Source organism: Sinohyriopsis cumingii, chromosome 17 (assembly GCF_028554795.1).
Source record: "Sinohyriopsis cumingii isolate HCF-2022 chromosome 17, ASM2855479v2, whole genome shotgun sequence".
Lineage (NCBI taxonomy): Eukaryota > Metazoa > Mollusca > Bivalvia > Unionida > Unionidae > Sinohyriopsis > Sinohyriopsis cumingii.
The window spans coordinates 17,388,440-17,410,486 of NC_142977.1; the positions used below are offsets into that span (position 1 = coordinate 17,388,440).

At 36.8% G+C, this 22,047-nt stretch overlaps 1 protein-coding gene across 1 annotated transcript; it reads left to right on the plus strand.

The window, feature by feature from the left end:
• The first annotated feature begins 6,506 nt into the window (after positions 1-6,506).
• Positions 6,507-8,550, plus strand: LOC149777832 (sideroflexin-2-like). Its single transcript, XM_089940486.1, has 2 exons — positions 6,507-6,666; positions 8,430-8,550. Exons 1-2 carry the CDS (start codon positions 6,515-6,517, stop codon positions 8,548-8,550), a joined length of 273 nt encoding a protein of 90 aa, XP_089796612.1. The 5' UTR covers positions 6,507-6,514.
• Positions 8,551-22,047: the final 13,497 nt, after the last annotated feature.

The window sequence follows — 22,047 nt, forward strand, 5'->3', positions numbered from 1 at the left end:
TGTATCTCTGCTAACACTTTTCCAATAATCTGACAGACTTCAAAATTTTAAAACATATTCTGATCATAACTAGCATCAGCACATTGTTAAAAGTGCAGACATATGCGTATGTTTTTATACGCGCTGAAATAGACTGCCAATGACACGAATGGCCATTCATACCAATAAATACATAGACAATGTTAGGGACCCGCTGAAATAGACTGCCAATGACACGAATGGTCATTCATACCAATAAATACGTCGACAATGTTAGGGACCCGCTGGCGACGATCAGTTAGAAATTATAAATCAAGGAATGAAATGATCATGCCGTGCATTTTTTTTTATATCATTGATGTTTTCCGTTTGTAAAGTCGGGGTGGGTGGGTGGGTTAAACAAACTGGATGGTGTGCGACTACTGTATAGCTCCAACCTGATGCACAGTACAGCCCTTAAAAAAATACTACTCCACCTAAAAGCCTGGGAAAAATAAAACATCATTAAAGAATTTATTATGGGTCCCATCACAAATAAACATACCTGGTAACAAAAAGGCCAACCAAGAAGCGATAGCCAGATTAAGCAAACCCACAACCCAACAATTCAATTACAGCGTTCAAGAACTATACAGCATAATCAGGAAAAAATGAATGACAAACGGCATAGATAATGGGATAACAGCCCCAAAGGCCGAAAGCTATACCTAATCCCAAAGGAAGTTTGCAAAAACATCCCCCTCCAGTGTTACCAAATCCACACGATTTTAGAGTCATTATCAGACTTAAAACAGCTTGGCAAAATCTGCCTGGGGCACAAACAGAGGGCATGAACTGCCCACATTGCACCATACCAGAAACATTGCAACATGTAATAAACGAGTGCCCGAGTTACACCGAACAATGGCGCAAATTCCAGGGCAAACAGAAAAGAATACACGGTCCCACTACATATGTAGAAATGATGTCACCAGGAAACAGAAACATCAACTCCACATACAGAACATCATGGACTTTATTTCCGCCATTGGGAAAAGAGGAAAAATATAACCCCTAGCTACCAAAATATAATGTAATGCAGCATTCCACAATGCCCGCTTCACCACCCGAGCCACAACAAAACAATTAGTGGGGGAGGTCATTAAGACCCTGTTTTATAACCACGACAACAAATCAAAATGTGGCGAGGGTATATAAATTATTAAACCAAAATACCGTATAAACAAGAAAAAAAAAAAAAAAAAAATGAAAAACAAAACACAACAAAACAGCAAAAAAAAAAAAAACAACATAAAAACCCCACGTCAAATCACTCCCCAGTTACAAGCTCCCAACAGTCGGAAGGGTTTTAACTAAAAAAATTTGCAGTATAGCACCGACTTATGCAATAGCTGGGGAAATTTAGCAATCTAATAAATGCACATCACAAACAACATGCTTTCGGAATAACCCACAACACACCCCTCCCTAGTTACAACAGTCCAGACGCCTTAAACCTAACACTGCCTAGGGGAAATCGGTTAATCCAAATGCAGAATTTACATAAAGAAACCAACCAGTTGATACTACTCCAACTAACAACTAACATTCCCTTAACACCTTGCTCTTCTTCTTTCACCATCACGGGAGAAAACGTATACAAACAAATATCCCAACTTCGAGTAAAATTAGATAATATGAGGTGGTCCTAAGCCCAGACCACCAGGCCCCGCCACACAAGGTGGCAATGCTTATTGCACCTAAAGCTACTAGCAATAGAACCCGAACCAACTGACTACCCCAATTACTTAAGTGTACAAGGTTGTCATAAGCCCAGACCATCAATAGAACAGGCACTAGAAGGTGGTTAAAATTCCAGACCATCAGGCCATGTCGCACAAGGTGAAAATGATATAATCCTAGAGCTAGCAAAAATCTCATATAGTTATTAATGGCACAGTTTTATTTTTTTTTTAATTTTATTTTTACATTGATTCAAAATTATTAAGAGGAAATCCACAAACTTGGTGTGGCCAAGTAGTTTAAAGCGCTCACCTTTACCGAACACTGCCATCTCAACGGTCTGCTTGGGTTCGAGTCTCGGGCTCGGCCAATGCACAGGGGCTCGTATCGCAGCTTAAAATTGATCTGTCATTCATGTACTATATAATAACTAATTACTAGTACATGTATGACAGGTCAATTTTAAGCAACGATACGAGCCCCTGTATTTCCCACTCGAACAGTAAATAAGCAGTGTGCTGTGAGCAGTTTTAAATCCACCATAAAAAAGATGAGTTCTCATACACTCAGATTAAGGATCAAATTGTGTTGGATGGTAGCTTCTTTCCCATACCTCAAGTGGACATACATGGTCGAATGGTCTCACACGTCTAAAATTTAGGATCATCATCATCATCATCAGTACAGCCAAACCCTCTCAGTGCGTTCAGGGCCTGGGTAGCTACAATTGCTTCCATGGCTAGCGATCATCTTTGTTGTGGCTGCTTGCTCTATTCGATGCCTACCTATACTGGGTGTACGGACTTGCACATTTTGTAATCACATAACCACCTGAAAAGTAAATTAAGATTTGTACTTTCTTTGTTCCTTTTTTATGATCAAACTTGTTTCTTCAGTACTCACTTCTTAAATTATTACAAATTTCCTTATCACCATTTTGTTTTTTATTTATGTTTATAGCAACTTTACTACATTTTTTATGTATCAATTCTCTTTGAGGAAAAAAAAATCACTTCTTTAGCGCCGCAAATAAGAGTGCATTCCCTTGATGTAGACAGCAGTTTACTTCCCCTGATTCAGCGAATAACCGAGAAAAACCTTTCAAAGAAATAATATTATTTTTGGAACTAATGCAGCGAAATAGACACATGATAGCCTGATAGAAATGACGTATTACCTACAAAATTAATCTCTTCTATGGTTGCTTCTTACCTGTAGTTTGGGGCAGCTTATTTCCACAGGGCAAATATGAGGATATGATAGAGCGACCTTGAGGTGCAATTCCAATTCGTGCCATTCATTTATCAAGATTCAATTGCCGATGTTATTAAGTTGTTTCATTTGCTTTGTATGCTTTACAGGTAAGTTTGATAAGGGATTCCAATGACTTTATTGGCTGCACATCTCCAATAAATGAGCTCCAAATACCGGCCAAATTGCTCCGTTTATAAGTATACCTCCCGTTACGTTTAAACGTTAGTTATTTTTAGCAAGTATGGATAGCAATTGACAACCATATTTCCGGCTTAATCCTCCTTGCGTACGTTCAGTCAGACCACCCCTTGTTGAAAATTCATTATTCTATCACTTGTTTTGACTCACGTCACATAATGAAATGTAATCTTCATAAAGCTTTCCTTATATATATATATATATATATATATATATATATATATATATATATATATATATATGGTTTGTCCACCACCATCACCAACAGTACCAACCTCTCTCTCTCTCTGAATTATCATCACTATATACGGGCAAAATTTCATGAATATATGAGCATTGCTGATTTTCATTTTTGTCATAGGACAATGTCTCTGGACAATGGGAAAAAAAATAGTTATAGCTGATGGTTTTAATTTCAAATTATTATAAATTTTACCAAAATCTACAAGTTAGTAAATTATATGAGTCAAACTAAGTTAATATTTAACAGTCTCTTGTACGATGATTGAAAATTCACTGTAAAAGAAATATTCATTGTGATCTTAATACTTTGATATAAATAAGAATAAAATGTTGAGAGTGTTGATTTGACTATGATATCTTTTGCAAAGTTATATGTTTCTTGTAAGCATGTACACATGTTTGAAAGAACCAGCTCAGTAAATTTGTCATGACCACTCCACATCAAACTTTTTAACATAGTATAGTATTCTAAACGGTGTTACTGGCATAACATCTTCATTAAATGACTGGCTTCCTGTTATGGTGGGAAGATGATTTGCCTTGTTACAAACGTTAGTAAGGATTTTTGCGGGGATTTAATGATTGGAACAAAACAAATAATTAACTGGAGTTCTTTTCCATGGTACACGTGATTAATTATCCGATTGATTGGTTGGTGGCTCTTTAATCACTTAGTGATTTAAGTATCAACTTTTTAATACCCAAACAGGGTGACTGAATCCATATAATTTTCTTTCAAGGGTCTCTTCACATGTTACCAAAATACCAAGCCCGTACAAAATCCCAGCACATTATTCGGTGTTTGCTTCCTTGAAATGTTTAGCATCTGCTTTCTACTTGTTCTGAATTTTTAAAAATTATGAAACATTCCTGTCAATTTTAGTTCGTTTCGTTGCTCTATGACATATGACCAAAGATGATCATGAATAATAAAAACTAATATCACGTTTCTTCAAATCTTCTTTAAATCTTGCAAATCAAAATGTTGATTTTGTCATGTGCAATAGTGCTAACAGCTGTCAGGGTCTATTCATTTTTTTAATGTCAGATGCATTAAGCAGTTATTGAAGCCATAATTGGCTTCAAATGCCTGCTAATTGCTTTGTTTGTTACAAATTTGAGTGTTGGAGTTCATGAAGGACTGTTTGTTTGAAGATTTAGAAATTCGGACTGGAAATTTCATCTGGGTCAGTGCTTAAAAGCTTTGCCTCTTAATTAGGTGGAGTAGTTTCATTTTCTGAACACTTGAAAAATCTCAGCATGTTATACAGTTGATGTTGTGAACAGAAATGAGGTCAGAGAGTTGTGTGTATTTTATTCCATTTAAATTAGTAAAAACAATATCTTTGAGACTTATAAATATTTCTTGACTTAGTATAGTGGATGCATCGTAATTATCACATATACAGGCTTATAAGTAAATGCCAACTGCAAACTGCTTATATCCAGACACACACACACACACACACACACACACACACATATATGAAGATATATATATATATATATATATATATATATATATATATATCTATCTTCATACACGCATACCACATACATTAAAAATAGCCTGTTATTTAAATGTTGGTATAAAGCAAATTCATATACCAATACTATTGGTACATCAAATTGTGATCCGTCCATGGCACAATAATACGACTATATAAATATTCTTTCAACCCCAGGCCTGTAGATCAATGATGAATTTCTGCTCATTCATTAGTCATAAATGACATGAAAATAGCAATTAAAAAGTATTAATAGTCCCTGTGTTCTAAATGGTACACAATTTCATCGGAATCCTTTCTCACCCCCCCCCCCACCCGTGTATAATGGACAAAATAAGTAAGAGTCTGGAGTGGGAGAGAACAACCTTGTGCTGGATGAAAAAATTAAAACTGAACTTGTACCAAGTAACATACAGTAATCTGGTTCGATGTAACGGTATTTTTGTGTTTTCCATGGGATCTTTCTACAGCAGAGGTGGGCAAATTTTCCAGTGCAAGTGCCGCATAAACAAATTTACAATTGTCACGGGCCGCATAGTTCATTAAGTAAAATAATTAATATTTGAAATAGCAATAACAAAAGGTTTTTCTAAATAACATCTAATTAATTTCAGTTGTTAATATGTTGTTAATATTTGAAAACTTAAACTTAAACTTCAAAAAGAAGAACATTTATTTGATAAACAGAGTAACATAAACAGAGTCAGTGCGAATCATGACGTGTTCCTAGGCTGCATGAAAACCCTTGACATACATGAGGAGTAACGTTTTTGTTTTCATTATACCTTGTCTGCAGTGTTAGAGCATTGGAAATCCAAAGTACCAGTAGCCTCCCCCCCCCCCAAGTTTACTAATTTATATAAAATGTCAGATCAAACATTATTGTTTATATCCAGACACATTGGAGAAAACTCACTCAGCTCATATATTAGATCCTCAGATCATCTTGGGGGCCCCGAGTGGCTGAGTGGTCTAAAGCGCTCACCGTTATGGATCATTGTCATCTCATCTCAGTCTGTGTGGGATCCAGAGTCCGGATTCGGTCAATGTGGGTTTGTGAGAAAGTTTGCCAGTAGCTTCTCGTGGGTCAGTGGTTTGTTCTGGGGTTTCCCGGGTTCTTCCTCCACCATTTATACTCGCCGCCATGTATATCCTCTGTTGTGCTGAAAAATGGCATTAAACCCTACAACAATAACTCAGGTCATATGATGACATTTTGTTGGTGCATTCAAAAATTTTGTAAAATATCTTAAAATAGATCTAGGATTGAGCTACATAAATATTTATATTAGTGTATTTCATATTTATTACTACTAATGCCTTTTAATAATATATTTATATAATTTGCCAAAACATACTAGTTTATAAGTTGTCTGACTGCAAAGACTATGATATGCCATAACCTAATGTACTAGAAGATCACGGTCTGTTTTGTTTGTTCTACTGATTAAACTTAATTAACTGCATAGACACAGGTCTGCTGGCACATTACTCAGTAGCAGATATCAGTCTCGCAGTTTGCAGTTGCACTAAATTTCTAAACGAGTATAGATGAAACATATAATTTCATTTATACAATCCAATTTTATTGTTGTTTTTATACGACAATCATGATGAAGAGAATAGACCTGGACAAACCACAGTGGAGCCTTGATACTTTCTGGGGACGTCTAAACCACTTTGCCAGTATCACTGACCCTCGTCTAAGTTTTTACTCAACAAGTAAACTTCTAGAAGCCAAGATACTAGTGGAACAATACAGGTAATACCTTAGTACCTCTTGTTGCCAACTTAATGCTAGAATTTCTAAAGCAGTGTCCCCAGAAAAGCACTTACATGTTTGTATATCTTGACTGGACGTAACTTAGAGACAAAGAAATTTTCAGCCATTTTGGATTTATATCTATTCCAGGCTTGAATTTATTGACTGAAGGAAAACTGTTATTGTAAACAACATCCCAAATCGGCACAGAATTGAAATTGAATCAGAGTATTTAGCAATGGAATTTTCAATTCAGGATTGAAATAATTAAGTCTCGTGACAGTCATTGACCTCATAAACTCTGTGCTATACAGCAATTAGAGTTATTGACTCCACTAGAAAAAGCCATTATGAAATTAAGTTTTAAAGAAATTTTAAACAATGGACCGTGAGTTCGCACAGCCTGTAGCCTAGCCTGTAATGGAAAACCATTCTTTGATACAGAAATGCTGTCAGACCTCCAGGAAAATAATGGCATTGAACCTGGTGTTAGTTACACAAAAATATTCAGGGCATGAGACTTTATTTTGTCATTTGATCAAGTTGTGAGAGAAGAAATTAGGGAAAGTCTTAATTCCATTATATTTGTTTCCAGTGTGTGGTTCATTCACAGGTATGTGTTACAGTTTTTTTGTGAGCTGTATGCAAAGGTAATGTCATGGTTATTGTGTGTGGTTCTTGCACAGGTAAGTGTTATAGTTACTGTGTGTGCTTCATGAACAGGTACGTGTTATAGTTATTGTGTGTGCTTCATGCACAGGTATGTATTACAATTGTTTTGTGTGATGTATGCACAGGTAATGTCATGGTTATTGTGTGTGGTTCTTGCACAGGTAAGTGTTATAGTGACTGTGTGTGATTCATGCACAGGTATGTGTTATAGTTATTGTGTGTTCTTCATGCACAGATATGTGTTACAGCTTTTGTGTGCTGTATGCACATGTAATGTCATGGTTATTGTGTGTGGTTCTTGCACAGGTATGTGATAAAGTTACTGTGTGTGATTCATGCACAGGTACGTGTTATAGTTATTGTGTGCACTTCATACACAGTTATTGTCAAGACCTTTTCTTTAAAATTTGACTTGCAACTTAGAGTTAAACTGTTACAATGACTGGAGTTATGAATACACGCAAGGTAAGACATGATTGCGCATCAATTTCACATGTCATTCTTTGTCTTCCTCATGAAGCAATAATTCAGTTTACACAGTCTGAGTGATCTCTCTAAATCTGCTCCTGGACCAGTGACCACATAAGGCAGGGAAACACCATTGTTTGGTTAGGAAACACCTTGCTGCTGATCACTGAAAGCAGGTGATCGCAATAAACTGGATATTTATATTGGACATGTGAACTGGTCATTGTGAACAGGTGACCACTGAGTAAGGGTGACCATTATTACAGGTTTGAATATAAAACTAACTTGCACTTTGGTTTCTGCAGTGAAGAATTTATATATATATATATATATATATATATATATATATATATATATATATATATATATATATATGGTAAAACCTGTCTTGAGAGACCACTGCTGTGAGAGGCCACCTTATTTGAGAGACCAGAATCTCCATGCACAAATTTATTGATTATATAGTGCTATGACCTGTTATGAGAGACCAGCCATTAATTTTTAGCAGAAGGGATGGTCATTCAGGACAGGTTCTACTGTATTGTACATTTCCAGAATATCTACACATTTTGAACATTGTATGACTTACAGTATGTCCAACCAGCACTTTTTTCTTCTGAAAGAGCCATGAAGGAACCAAGGGGGACAACTATAGATCAGGTTCTTCATGCCAGGAGGATGTATCTGTCTGCATTCCATCCTGATGCTGGAGAGCTTCAGAATGCGATTGGTGGATTCAGCTAGGTTTTGTATTTAAAACCCTTCTGACTGTCGGCAGCTTATAACTGGGGATTGATTTGACGTGGTTTTTTATGGGTTTTTTGTTGTTGTTTCTTTTTAAAATATATATTTTTTCTTCTTGTTTATACAGGTCTGTGGTTTAATAATTGATATACCCTGGCTATATTTTGACTTGTTGTCGTGGTTATAAAACAGGGTATTGCGCCTTCTCCCACTAATTATTTTGTTGTGGCTCGGGTTGTGACATGGGCATTGTGGACTGCTGCAGTTACATTATAGTTTGGTAACTAGGAGTTTTATTTTTCCTCTTATCCAAATGGTCGAAATAAAGTCCATGATGTTCTGTACGTGGAGTTGATGTTTCTGTTTCCTGGATATGTAGTGGGACCATGTATTCTTTTTTGTTTGCCTTTGAATTTACGCCATTGTTCGGTGCAACTCGGGCACTCGTTTATTACATGTTTTAAGGTTTCTGGTATGGTGCATTGTGGGCAGTTTTTACCCTCTGATTGTGCTCCAGGCAGATATTTGCCAAAGCTACTTGCTAGAAGTGTTTTCCCCGTTTTATGTCTGATAACTTCCTTTGGGATTGGGCATAGCTTTCGGTCTTTGGGGGCTGTTGTTCCATTCTCTCTGCCGTTTGCCATTATTTTTTTCCTGACTATGCTGTATAGTTCTTGACCGCTGTTATTGAATTGTTGGGTTGTGGGTTCGCTTAATCTGGCTCCCGCTTCTTGGTCGGCCTTTGTGCTACCCGGTATGTTTATTTAATTTTTTAATGATGTTTTGTTTCTCCCTCGTTTAGAGGTGGAGTAGTATGTTTATAAGGGCTGTACTGTGCATCAGGCTGGAGCTATATAGTAGTCGCACACCATCCAGTTTGTTTACCCCCACCCCCACCTCAACTTTAGAAACAGAAAATATCAAAGATATAAAAATAAATGCACGGCTTGGTCATTTCATTCCTTGATTTATAATTTCTAACTGATTGTCGCCAGCGGGTCCCTAACATTGCCGACGTATGTATTGGTATGAATAGCCATTCGTGTCATTGGCAGTCTATTTCAGCGCCTATAAAAACCTACGAGTATGTCTGCACTTTTAACAATGTGCTGATGATAGTTATGAATACAATATGTTTTAAAGTTTTGAAGTTTGTCAGATTGTTGGGAAAAAGTGCTAGTAGAGATACATGTGGCTGATTTTTAGCCTGAAAATGGTGTTAAATACGAGTCTGGTGTATATGCTATAGATAGAAAAAAAAACAGAAGCACGCCAGCCTTTTACCATTTCAGTAAATGTAGAAAAGGCATACTATCAAGACAAATTTAAGTACAGACAATTTAGACGTAGAATGTAAATTTAATTTCTTTTCTAATCAATATAGCCTGATAGAGCATGTGCTGCAAAATTATATTCCCCTATCGGGCTTTAGATAAACTGAAAAAGTTAAAATTAAAAAAGTAAAATTATGAAGTAAAGATATTTTTTCATCAAAATACCTCCGTCTGGTCGCTACGGTGAGTCCTGCATCCGAGCAAATGAAGCAGCCTTAAATGGCCTAAAATGCCGAAAGCAAATAACTGACATATACCAGGTTGTCTGCTGAAGACAGCGTATTTTAGATTAATTCAGGATGATTTGTTTGAGCACATGGAGAACAGTCAAGGTTGCAAGCTGTCTGCTTAGATATGAACAATTTCCATAAGTGCAATATCTAATGAAATTTCACCCAAAGTACATGAAAGATGGAAGTAGCAGCAGGGAGGCTGAACAGACCAAACATTCGGGCAAAATAAGGTTTATACCAAGGGGAAGGCTGTACAAACCAAACATTTCGGGAAAATAAGATTTATGATAAATTTGACCATACAACGCGGGGGACGGGAAGCAGGTGTATAACAAATTTCGCTGCAGAAGGCGGGGGACGGGAGGCTGAATGGAGGAGGGGTTGAACCGACCAGACATTTCACGAAAATACGGTTTATAACAGATTTGGCCATACAAGACGGGGAACCGGAGGCTGAAGGGAGGAGAGGCTAAACAGACCAAACATTTGAGACCTTATTTTGTCAAAAGAAAGGTGTATAACTCAATTGTGGGTGGCGGTGCGCAGACCACTTCGCGCTATGGTTCTTAAAAATAACGCTTCAGGAACGTTCTTGCGAAAAATGTCCAAATGTGTAAATCGAAGCTGGAATGCTTTTGAAAACCGAACCATCTAATTGGGGTAAGAAATATTTGCGCTAACAGTGGGTTGTAATTAAATTGTTGTTATACAACAATAATGAGTGATTCTGCGCTAATGATGGAACTATAGCTAAAATAGTTCGACAACGACAAGATGCGATTAAGAAATATCTCCCCTTCCCTGATTCTGTCAAACGCAGCTTCAACAGCTCCAAGAAACTCAAATGTTTACAGAGCAGTTATTTAAACCAATTGTTGAGCCAAACAAAACAATTGTTACAGCAACTAAGGCAACGCAAAAAAGCTCTTGAGACTTTGCCTGCTGATATTTCTGGTCGTTGTCGACCTGCTAAGACACCACCTCGGCATCCTCCTTAACAACAAATTGAAGCTCAACCACAACCTGAAGTTTAACCTCCGCTTTCGCCAAACTTTAGAACTAATATAATAGATAAATGTACTGCGGAATGTATTGCAGCCATCAGGGATAAAGACCAAATACTTGATATTGCCACATTTGGAACCGGTAGTGGTGATCAATATGTAAACTTGATTATGTTTACAGTGTAAAATATGTCAATTGGGTCAATTGGGTCAAATGTGTATATTGTGTTGTTAGTAAAACTCATCCAGTCAGAATGGAAAACAATAATATTGAAATATTTAATCAAGCAGTATGGGAATATGTTGCAAAAGTACAACAGGAAATGAAAAAGAGCACAAAGAATTGAAGGGTTAACTTGAAGAAGCAGAAGAAGAAAGGAAACAATCAAGTGTAAAAACTAGATCTGAAAAAAGGAAGGAAAAAGCAGACGCTGCGTCAAAGCTATTCCATGATCAAACAACCGAAAGTGGTCTTACTACTCGAGGAAAATATCTTTAGCACTCCACACGATAAGCTTTACCCATGTAACATCATTGATGATGTTGATATACTTGAATGCCTGATTGGCGGAAGACGAGCCGGCAATAATTCCCCCGAAAACCACAAATGAAGCAGCTGCTATTTGTCAGCGATGATTCACAGGTGGTATCATGGACATAAATGTTTATCGGGCACTTATCGATGACATTACCGATGATTACTACATCGATGGTCACTACAGTGACTAGGTATTTAATTAAATCAGTGACAAGAAAATAGCTTGATCATACACAATGTACAACGTAGGCCTATGCTGGTCAGGGTGATAAATTCACGATTACCAACATGTAAAGTTATCTACTGAGATGGGATTGGCGATGTGTTCTAGATCTATTCAGAACGGTAACCCCAAAAGCGTTCCCGATTGCAAAGCAATTAAGAATACTCTCAGCTATCCAAGACAAACTTGAACGATTAATAGGACGAAAACTGCTGCCATTAAACTGCCCAGCACCAATGTGATGGCAGCAAATGTTAATAAAATAATAAATCAAGTTGCAAATGAACTGTCGAAGGAATTGGAAGGCGTGCCACTGACAAAACAACAAGCTGCCCAGAGAGAAAAATATACAATATATAACAGCAAGTCTAATAGCAGAACGTGGTCTTTCTCGAAGTCGTCGCTGACCCACCAGTGATCATTGGTTGATCGTTTGTTGGGACATCATTTTATTCAACAAGAAATATATAATTGAATATTCAAGCGTGTATCTGATCCCGCATCTGACATGGAAGAACCAGTCCTTAACGATGAATCAGTGCGCGATTATTAATAGTATTCTCTTGCCACACGTGTACCTGGGGACCGCGGACGAGTCAATGTTAAAGATACAAGTATGTATTGTCATACCCGCTGTGGCATTCATTGAAGTAGAAGGTCGACATCTGAAAGCAGGTGATACAGGATATGGAGTTTGAGATGGAGTTGGTTTTGTTAAGAATCATGTCATGGTGTTGTTTAACAATGTCAAAAAATCATTTGTAGTAAGAATATTGAATCATGTCTCGAACAAGTTGACATTGCCACGACGATACTTGCATTGGCATGATATTCCGATGATTATTCTCGGTCCGCTGGTCCGTCAATGATGTTCACCATAGATCACCCCAAGAATCCCAGAGTAACAATGGTCGCCACTGTAACTGAAGTTGCATCGAAGAATGAAATTTTCAAGCAGGAATTCACAGCACATCGATCAATGTTAAGCGGTGAAGAAGAATTTTCATACGCAATTCTACTGTCACACATCTTCTGGTTCTACAGAAATGTCAGAAGGTTTTCTTTGATGCCAAACACACAGTGGTGCTTGTCATAAAAGCACTGACAATGATTCAATCTGGTGCCATCGCTACCAACCCCCATAGATTTTACTGAAGATGTTCAACGCTGGTATGTTGAATATGGACATTGATGTCTCTGTAAGAATAAATATGATTAAAAGACGATATTTCGATTGACATGTTTGCATGCTATCCCGGAAGCTTTCTTGGAATGAGTGAATGTAAGCCTTATTTGCAGCTGAAAGTTACAGTTGCAAAGAGCTCTTCGAGATTACTAACAAGCACATGTCAAGGAACAAATGTACACCACTTCCAACTATCTTCTCTCCAGTCGACCTTCCGGACATATTTGCAAATTTCTTCATTGACAAAGGACAAGCCATTTTGAGAGATTTTGGCATCCGACACATAAATTGACTCGAGTTGAGATAATAGTCCGCTACCGAATTTTGATCTTACGGGATTTGCGAAGATTGAATCATCCCAATTTGCCTAAAATGTTCATCCAGTCATTCCTGCTTGGTTTGGTCGTTATTTTAACGAACCAAATCCGGAGATAAATCTCATGGACAACTGCGCAAAGAATAAACCCGGTTGGGCTCCAATATACTGTTTTTGAGATTTACGCTTGATACGAAGACACTGAGTGAATCCATAATTTCGTAAAGACCACAAAATTAGGTCTGGCTGCAAAACCAGAAAGCAACGACGAGTAGGACATATCGTTTGCAAAAGACATAGGCCAAACACTGATGGGTAAATTGGCATATGAAGCTTCATCTGGTAATAAGCTCCGTTGTAAAATATTGGTCATTGACGAGGTAGAATTCGACTTTATATGCGGAAAAAGGTGTACTAGTCACCAGGAAACGAGCAAACCTACCAAATGGAACAAAGTTATTTAATATTATCAGCTGTTTTAATGGTTTTTCGCAGCAGTATTCTTATTTTAGATGTTCAATGCTCGCTTACACATCAATAAGACAGTTATCGATGATCACTCGATTTTCTAAGGACGTTGCTAGGGTCGCCACAGATTCATTTATATTTAATACCAGCGAGTCAAACATAGGCCTGCTGGTATCACGGTACCAATTGTTTTTCCATATACCTCAATGCTAATGTTTTGTGAAATAAATATACTTTCTGTCCTACTTGGGCATGCATGTCACACACTGTCATATAGAACAATGCTAGATTGTCAATTTGACAATGACATAACCAGGTACTCCATTGCATTTAAGAGAGATAACTCTACTGGAACTAGACAGGGGTAAGAGTTATCTAGTCACAACAAGCACATTTTCAGCCATGTGTACTATATTTTAAAAAAATCATAAAAAATACAAAATATGATCTAGATAGAAATTAACACAAACTCACATGTTGCCAAGAGGCTCAACATCTTTTTTAAGCCAAACAGAAATTACAACTCTTACATAATGCACCAATCACAGCTAGTGTTGTTATTTAATTCTGAATACAATGTTCCATACACCTTAAGCTCCGCACACCTGGACTTGCGCAATTGGTACCGTTATACCTATAGCAAACCTTAATTTTTCCAATAATCTGTGAAATAGTTCGGGACTGTATAAGTAACAAATATACTTAGTCTCACTTGTGAAAAACAATTTGATGAAGTACTAACCTATGTCTTATATGAATGTGTATAGAAATATCATTGAGCTGTTTGAACTATTGTTTTCATACTTTTGCTTCACCATCAAAATCATCTTTTGAAATAAAATGAATTCTTTCAACTGTGAGTTGTATCTTATTCCTATCAGCACTTATTGAACTTCACATAGGTGATATGGGATAAATCACATTATGTCATATTATGTGATAACTAGGTCAAAGGTCAATGTACCAAATAGTATGTACCTGTCCTACTTCAAAATGTACAATTCACCTAAAAGAAAGGAATTTATATTTGTTTGATAGGTGCAGAACTTAACATCAGAGACAGGTGGACATGACCCAATCTTATTATAAAGTATAAGCTTTGACCACATTACACTATCTGCAGATACAAGAGGTCACTAACCACCAGTCCTCACACAAAGGTCCACCTACCCATCCTCTTTGTAACAGAAATAGTAAGCTTTCCTCCTTTGTAATGTGAATAAAATTGTTTCAATAAGCCAATCAGTCACCAAATATAGTAAATCACAGCTTCTAAGTGGTTATGTTGGATTGGGAGGTGAAATTAGGGGAATAAAATACAGAAAAATGCCAAATATAAACACTAAGTATAGCACATCAAATTGGAGTTAAAAACAGGAGGAAAGTGTTTATCTAAAAGGGAGAGGTAGCTTATGATAAAGGAATTAAAGGAGGCAAAATCAGCAATGCGAAAAATGAGAAGTGAAAGTTTGATGCCCTTACCTTGGACAAATATATGGGACAGGGCCCAACAGGTCCAAGGACAGCCCAAAGGCAACTGTGCTATAACATCCCTTACAGGTACCCAAATTTCAAGTGAAGTTGTGTTCATTTCCATCTAATATGAAAGGGTGAATAATTTAGATAATATAGATACATATAAAGTATATTTCTTCTATATAAGAATTTAATAATAATTGGCATCAGATAGAGAGAAAACTTATCTCAGATCCAAACAGAACATACCTTATCAGTTTTTAAACTTGTAAACTTTACTGTGAGAAATTATTAAATTGCTTCTACTTAAATTTTCATCAAGATAGAGGGCTAATATAATACTTCACAAATCTTTTCTTTATTTTTATAACCAGTCACTGAAAATGTGAGATTTTATTTCCTTGAAATGTTATGACTGGTGTAAGGGAGATAACTGAATGACATACATAAGGTGTGGTAACCTCTTATACAGTATCCATGCAATATAGATGAGTTCATCAACAACCTGTATTAACTTCATTGCAATTAAATTATCTCAAAATGCATTACTGATAAAGTGAGAACCTAACATTTAGACTCCTATATTTAGTGGAGACCTCAAGAGTCATGTAATTTTAATTTCTAAGATGACGCAGCTCTTTCATATCACATAGTTCATATTTTCTACAATGCCAGCATGTAGAGTGCAGCCTTCCATAACCATGCAGATATCATCTCATGCCAATTTGGATTCTTGCGATGGGATGCAAAGTTTCAAGAACAGTGTGGATTTGAATGGAATGAATACACACTGTGTAACTAAAATGGTTATCATTCTGTAATGTTGGACCAAACATGGAAATTCCACAAGAGCAGCTTGACAGAAAGAAATAGGATTAATTGAAAGTCAATAGTAGATTATAATTGGGCTTATGCAAGTGCCAATGGGAAATGCTGACTTAAGGAAACTGTTCTTGTTTGTTGGTATTTACTGCTACTTCAAGAAAAGGGAATGCAAGAGAACTGAACTAACTACATGAACAATTTCAAAGCAGGAAAGTGTAAAAAAAATGGACAATTAGAGCAGAACAATTCAAATCAAAGTGGGAAGAAATACCGTATCCGTAATAAATTACCTAAAAATTACTCATGCCAGAACATCCCACATGGTACAAGTGATCTATCTACAAGTGTACTTAGAGTGTTCTCTATCCTGGTTTATGGCATGCCTTACAAGAACAAGACAGCTGTTTTTGTACACATGATTTTTCATCTTTTGCAGGTAAAATAGCCAATATTTGGCCAAAATCAACTATATTATGTTTACATAACTTATTTTGTTGCATGCATTCCAATCTAGGAGGTAACAGCACATACATAAAGGCATCAGGTAACACAAGCCTATATCTATCATAGCTATAGTTATCAAAAGTCCCCATCCAAAGCCAACTTGTGCTATTTTCTGAAGATTTCATACATTTTATTCTTAAAGAACTTTCAATATTTCACCAAAACTGTTGAGCACACATTTGTTTTCCTACATCAAACTAGTATAGTTCATAAATGCCGCCCACATGTATGCGTTTCTATGGATACACTGTGAGGCTATTCTTTCCTTTAGGTATCACGGTACCAATTGTTTTTCCATATTCCTCAATGCTAATGTTTTGTGAAATAAATATACTTTCTGTCCTACTTGGGCATGCATGTCACACACTGTCATATAGAACAATGCTAGATTGTCAATTTGACAATGACATAACCAGGTACTCCATTGCATTTAAGAGAGATAACTCTACTGGAACTAGACAGGGGTAAGAGTTATCTAGTCACAACAAGCACATTTTCAGCTATGTGTACCATATTTTAAAAAAATCATAAAAAATACAAAATATGATCTAGATAGAAATTAATACAAACTCACATATTGCCAAGAGGCTCAACATTTTTTTAAAGCCAAACAGAAAGTACAACTCTTACATAATGCACCAATCACAGCTAGTGTTTTTCTTTAATTCTGAATACAATGTTCCATACACCTTAAGCTCCGCCCACCTGGACTTGTGCAATTGGTACCGTTATACCTGCTAGATGAAATTCTGTTAAGTGTAGACGAAACTCCACCGGGGCACTGGCGAGTAAGTATGAGCTAATATGTAATTATTCTTAGTCTGAAAATTAGAAACCTCACCCTCATTGTTAACAAAATTGACAACCGTCTTTGGCACCATCAGTTAATGATCCCGTGTCGCGGCATATAATGGTTTGTCTTAATGGTCCTGGTGGTTCTGTTAAAACTACACGTGCGTTAAGATTGTTTATGGGGGATGCACGCATCCCGCACTGACATGGTAGTGCTAACCGCAACTCACCGACTTGCCAGGGAGATGAAGGAGAGAGGTATTAAGTCTCATACTAATCACAGTTTCTTTTGATGGCGCGGTGATGCATGGATTTTAAAATAAATGGGCAAGAAAGATATTTCTAACATCATCATCTGGGACAATATATGTAAGGCATCTAAAGATAGTTTTAAAATGTTTCTTGATTGATTATCGACAAAATAAACGGCGATTATCAAGTGGGGCGATCATGGTCAACCTCCCGAGTTCACAGGAGAATCACCACGCGACTGGCTACAATAATATGCCGTCGCTTACGAGAAATGTTAGAGGATAACAGGGTCAACAATGAATCATTGAAGAAGCGAAAAGCAAGGATGAAACTTAAATCCAACAAGATTCAAATTGACATGATGCGCAGTGAGATTTCAGAAACGGCGCGCAATGAATGTCGAGATTTGTGGCGCACGCAGGAAAATAATTCGTGATTCACTTCTAAATAAATAAATTATTCTCACTTCACTGGGAAACATTCCCAGATCTGCCAGTCCGTTTATGCTATCGCACAGCATATACCCGTTGACAGAATATTGACTTTGAGATTTCGGGATCCCTAGAGAAACAGAAACTAGCTTTTAATGATATTGTTGTTGTCCCCATTGATGCTGTTGAAAAACGTTTGCACAGTCATGATGCTGCACTCTAGGATATACAAAAGCGGTTCATTCATCGCAGGGACTAACAATATCAGATACCAATATTTGGATTCTTAATGATTGTGTTGAATGGTCAAATTTAGGGTATTTGGCAGTATCGGGAGTTACAAGAACGTTTCATCTACACTAGATGATTCATACTATGGAAGATAAATCAACAGGAAAGCAACGAGACATCTGGTATGATAAGGAATAAAATTAGTTGGTTATAAGCGAAATGACAAAAACTCCCGAGTTTGATCTTGATCATGAATTCAACATGGAGTTGAAACAACCTCAAAACAAGCAATGCCATGGCAATATTCTCCTAATGACCCACGGCAATTTATGGTGGACCAAATAAATAGTAGTTTGTGAATGTAATGCTGACCTGTCAGGAATGTAACCGAAGTCGAGAAGCTAGTGCGAATCCATGCCGGTGGTAATTGTGTAATCCAAACTGAGGAGCCGTCGAATCTAGTCTGTAGATTGCAGGCCTACTCGTAGATGTAACCACGTTGGAAATTGCATGTGTGGATGCATTCCAAATAGGATCAGTTGCTTTTTTACCACTTTCAAGTCAGCAGGTTCATATAAGTACCTGACAGTCACGTCAGCGAATAATGCTTGTTTTGACTTTTTAACCTGTACGTATTTCGTCGATATGGGTTTCATAGAAGTTCCACTCATTGCTCCGTTTGAAGCTGATATAACAATCTATTCCATTATTATAATTATCGAGAAATAATTCCCTGGTTTATCACTCATTGCCGATCTTATCAACCCATTGGCGACTGATTCTATAAGAGATTTAGTTTTTACAAACTTAAGCATGTGAATCATTTTGATGTCGATGATATGTCGTTGTTGTAAATATACGCTACATCATCAGCATGGCACACTTGAACAATCCTATTCACTGGAAATTCACCAACTGTTGGTTAATTTTGTTCGCCTAGTCTAATATCAATTCAAGTTCCAGGGCAACAAAATCTATATCACGGAAGTTGGTTCTCACCAGAATATTTAGCCCTTGGAGTTTCTAGTAATTTTCCGAGTGTCTCGGATAATTATCTCATTTTAAACGTCTCCCGAGACGACACAAATTCGTTTTTTTTTTGTACCACATGTCACACACGTGCCTGTATGTGCCCGTCGAAGATTTTTCGTCGTTGTTGTTTTTAATCCACTAGTATCAGTGACATTGTTTTGCATCGAACACAATATAACCTCATATACGTATCATATTTGTACAACATGAACGTGATTTACTTTAGAGCAACTCGAGAGCAGGAGCCAGTTAAGCATAATCCGGAATTAACAAACTCTATTCGTGCCATTATCATTGGTCTATCTCGGTCTGATAAAACTCAGTTGCTACTCAGTCTGATAATGAGATGGCTCTGATGGAATAAACTTTATTTAGTGGCACCATCAGCTGATGACCAACGCTGCTATAATGGCTGAAAGGATTTCAATGAAAATGCACAGTCTTTAAAAAGGATGTCAATGACAATGGTGTTATCGAATTTATCACTGACTTCGATGATCATGATGGTAATATCAATACATTAGTGGTATACGATGATGTTATCTGGAAAAACAAACAAATCCAGCCAGAATATTCTTTTGATCGAGGTAGACATAAAAACACGGAAGTCATTTACATCACTAACGATACGATCAGATCCCTAAAGTGATCAGAGATTACTGTAATCTTTTGGTTGTCTTTAATGCCTTTGATACATATACGCTGAGAAATATTCATCAGACTTGGTGTCACGGTGACATGGATGTGATTAGGTTTGAAAACGTTTTTGAAACATGCTCAGAAAACCCCGTACAGATTTGTAACAATCAATTTACATGATCCAATAACACGACATTGCATTGGTCTTGATACAATCTTTGGTTCAGCAACCTGTCAGCGCTGCTTGTTCCTACCCCAGATAGATAGTTCGGTTTTTAAAATTGTTAAAACGTTGATTCAATGTTTTTTACATTTTATTTTAGCAAGCACTTTCCAGTAGCGTTAATTTTACGAACTATAGCGCGAAGTGGTTAGCGCACCCACCCACCGCCCATTTTTGTTATAAGTCTTATTTTAACAAATGAGGTCTCGAATATTTGGTCAGTTTAGCCTCTCCTCCCTTCAGCCTCCCCTGCCCCGCCTTGTATGGCCAAATTTGTTACAAAACCTTATTTTCACGAAATGTTCGGTTTTTTCAGCCTTCTCTTGGTATGGGCCTTATTTTGCCCGAATAATTGATCTCTTCATCCTCCCTCCCCCTTGGTATAAGCTTTTTATTCGCACGAATAATTGGTATGTTCAGCCTTCCTGCTGCTGAAGTATATCTACAATTTCTCCATTGTGTATTTTGCAAATGCAAACAACTTCATCTTACACCCGTCACACTCTCTGAATTTCATAATATCTGTAAAGTGCCCCATAAAGACCACATAGGTATTGATATTGTATGATTTGATTTTGGTTGTATTGCTTTTTACGTCGCTAGCATCAAAATAGTTATTTGAAATATTCTTATATTTTACAGAACAGCATTCATTTGTAACAAAGTCCCACGCAAGTCCGATCGCTCCGCCCCCATGATGAAAAGTTAGTTATTTGAGAAATACACATTGCAATTTCTCAACATAACAACCAGCGTTATGCAGAAAGAAAGGACATGAAAATTATTAATGAGATGCCACTCATAATTTGTTGCTGTTTGAAAAGGCACAATGTTTGCATTGCTTTTAATCTGTGCCATTTAAGAACTTATTACGTTGTATTTTTTTCTTTGTCTCCGCTAATTTAGGTCTCAACATTTTAATTTTAGCATTACTTTTAGTCTAGGCCATATTTGTAACATACTCCGGAATTGTTTTCGGTTGCATCAGTGTAAAGTTTGAAGCACCATTGCGACGTTCAGTCTGGCATATTTATACAATTTTATGTTTTTCTTTTCAATTCACAGTTACATTCCATATTAGTTTTATAATTTTAGGTGTCAGTGCTTGGACCCAGAGTAATCCACAATGCAAATTTCACCAAAATTAGCCATCCAGTGATAAATCTATTTGAGTTTTCATGCTAATTCAACCCCATATACTCTTAGAATATCAATATTTTGACTGAAAACATACCAAAGTAATGATGGGGTTAACATACACCTTTGATTCAGAATTAACGCTGAATGTGGTAGAATTTTCAAAGTATCCTACAAATTACCTGAAGTTCGACATGGTATGCAGCAGTAAACAACTTAACCGTTATAGTTCGAATATACTTAATAGTGTGTACATGACAGGACAGACCGGCTGTCAACGGTATAAATATTAGACTGTCTTAGAAAGATACGTTATTATTCCACTGACAGATCAATTCGTGTATTCAATGCTATGATTTGTGTAACTGCGAAGATGCCAGTTTAAAGGATTATGTTAAATACTGCAACATTGAAACATGCATTATCTAATGAAATATATAGAATATATTTGCTTGTAACAAGTGAGTAACAGATATATTTCATCGAGTAGGTAAAAAAATTTTTAACCTACGAGATCAATTATATTCATCATTCACTCTGCACAAGTACATTTTCAACTTTGTATTATTTACGTTATACTATGTTCAGTGTCTATTTGTACGGAACATACCAGACGCAATACAATTGTCTTTCCTAATATAAGGTGATGAGGA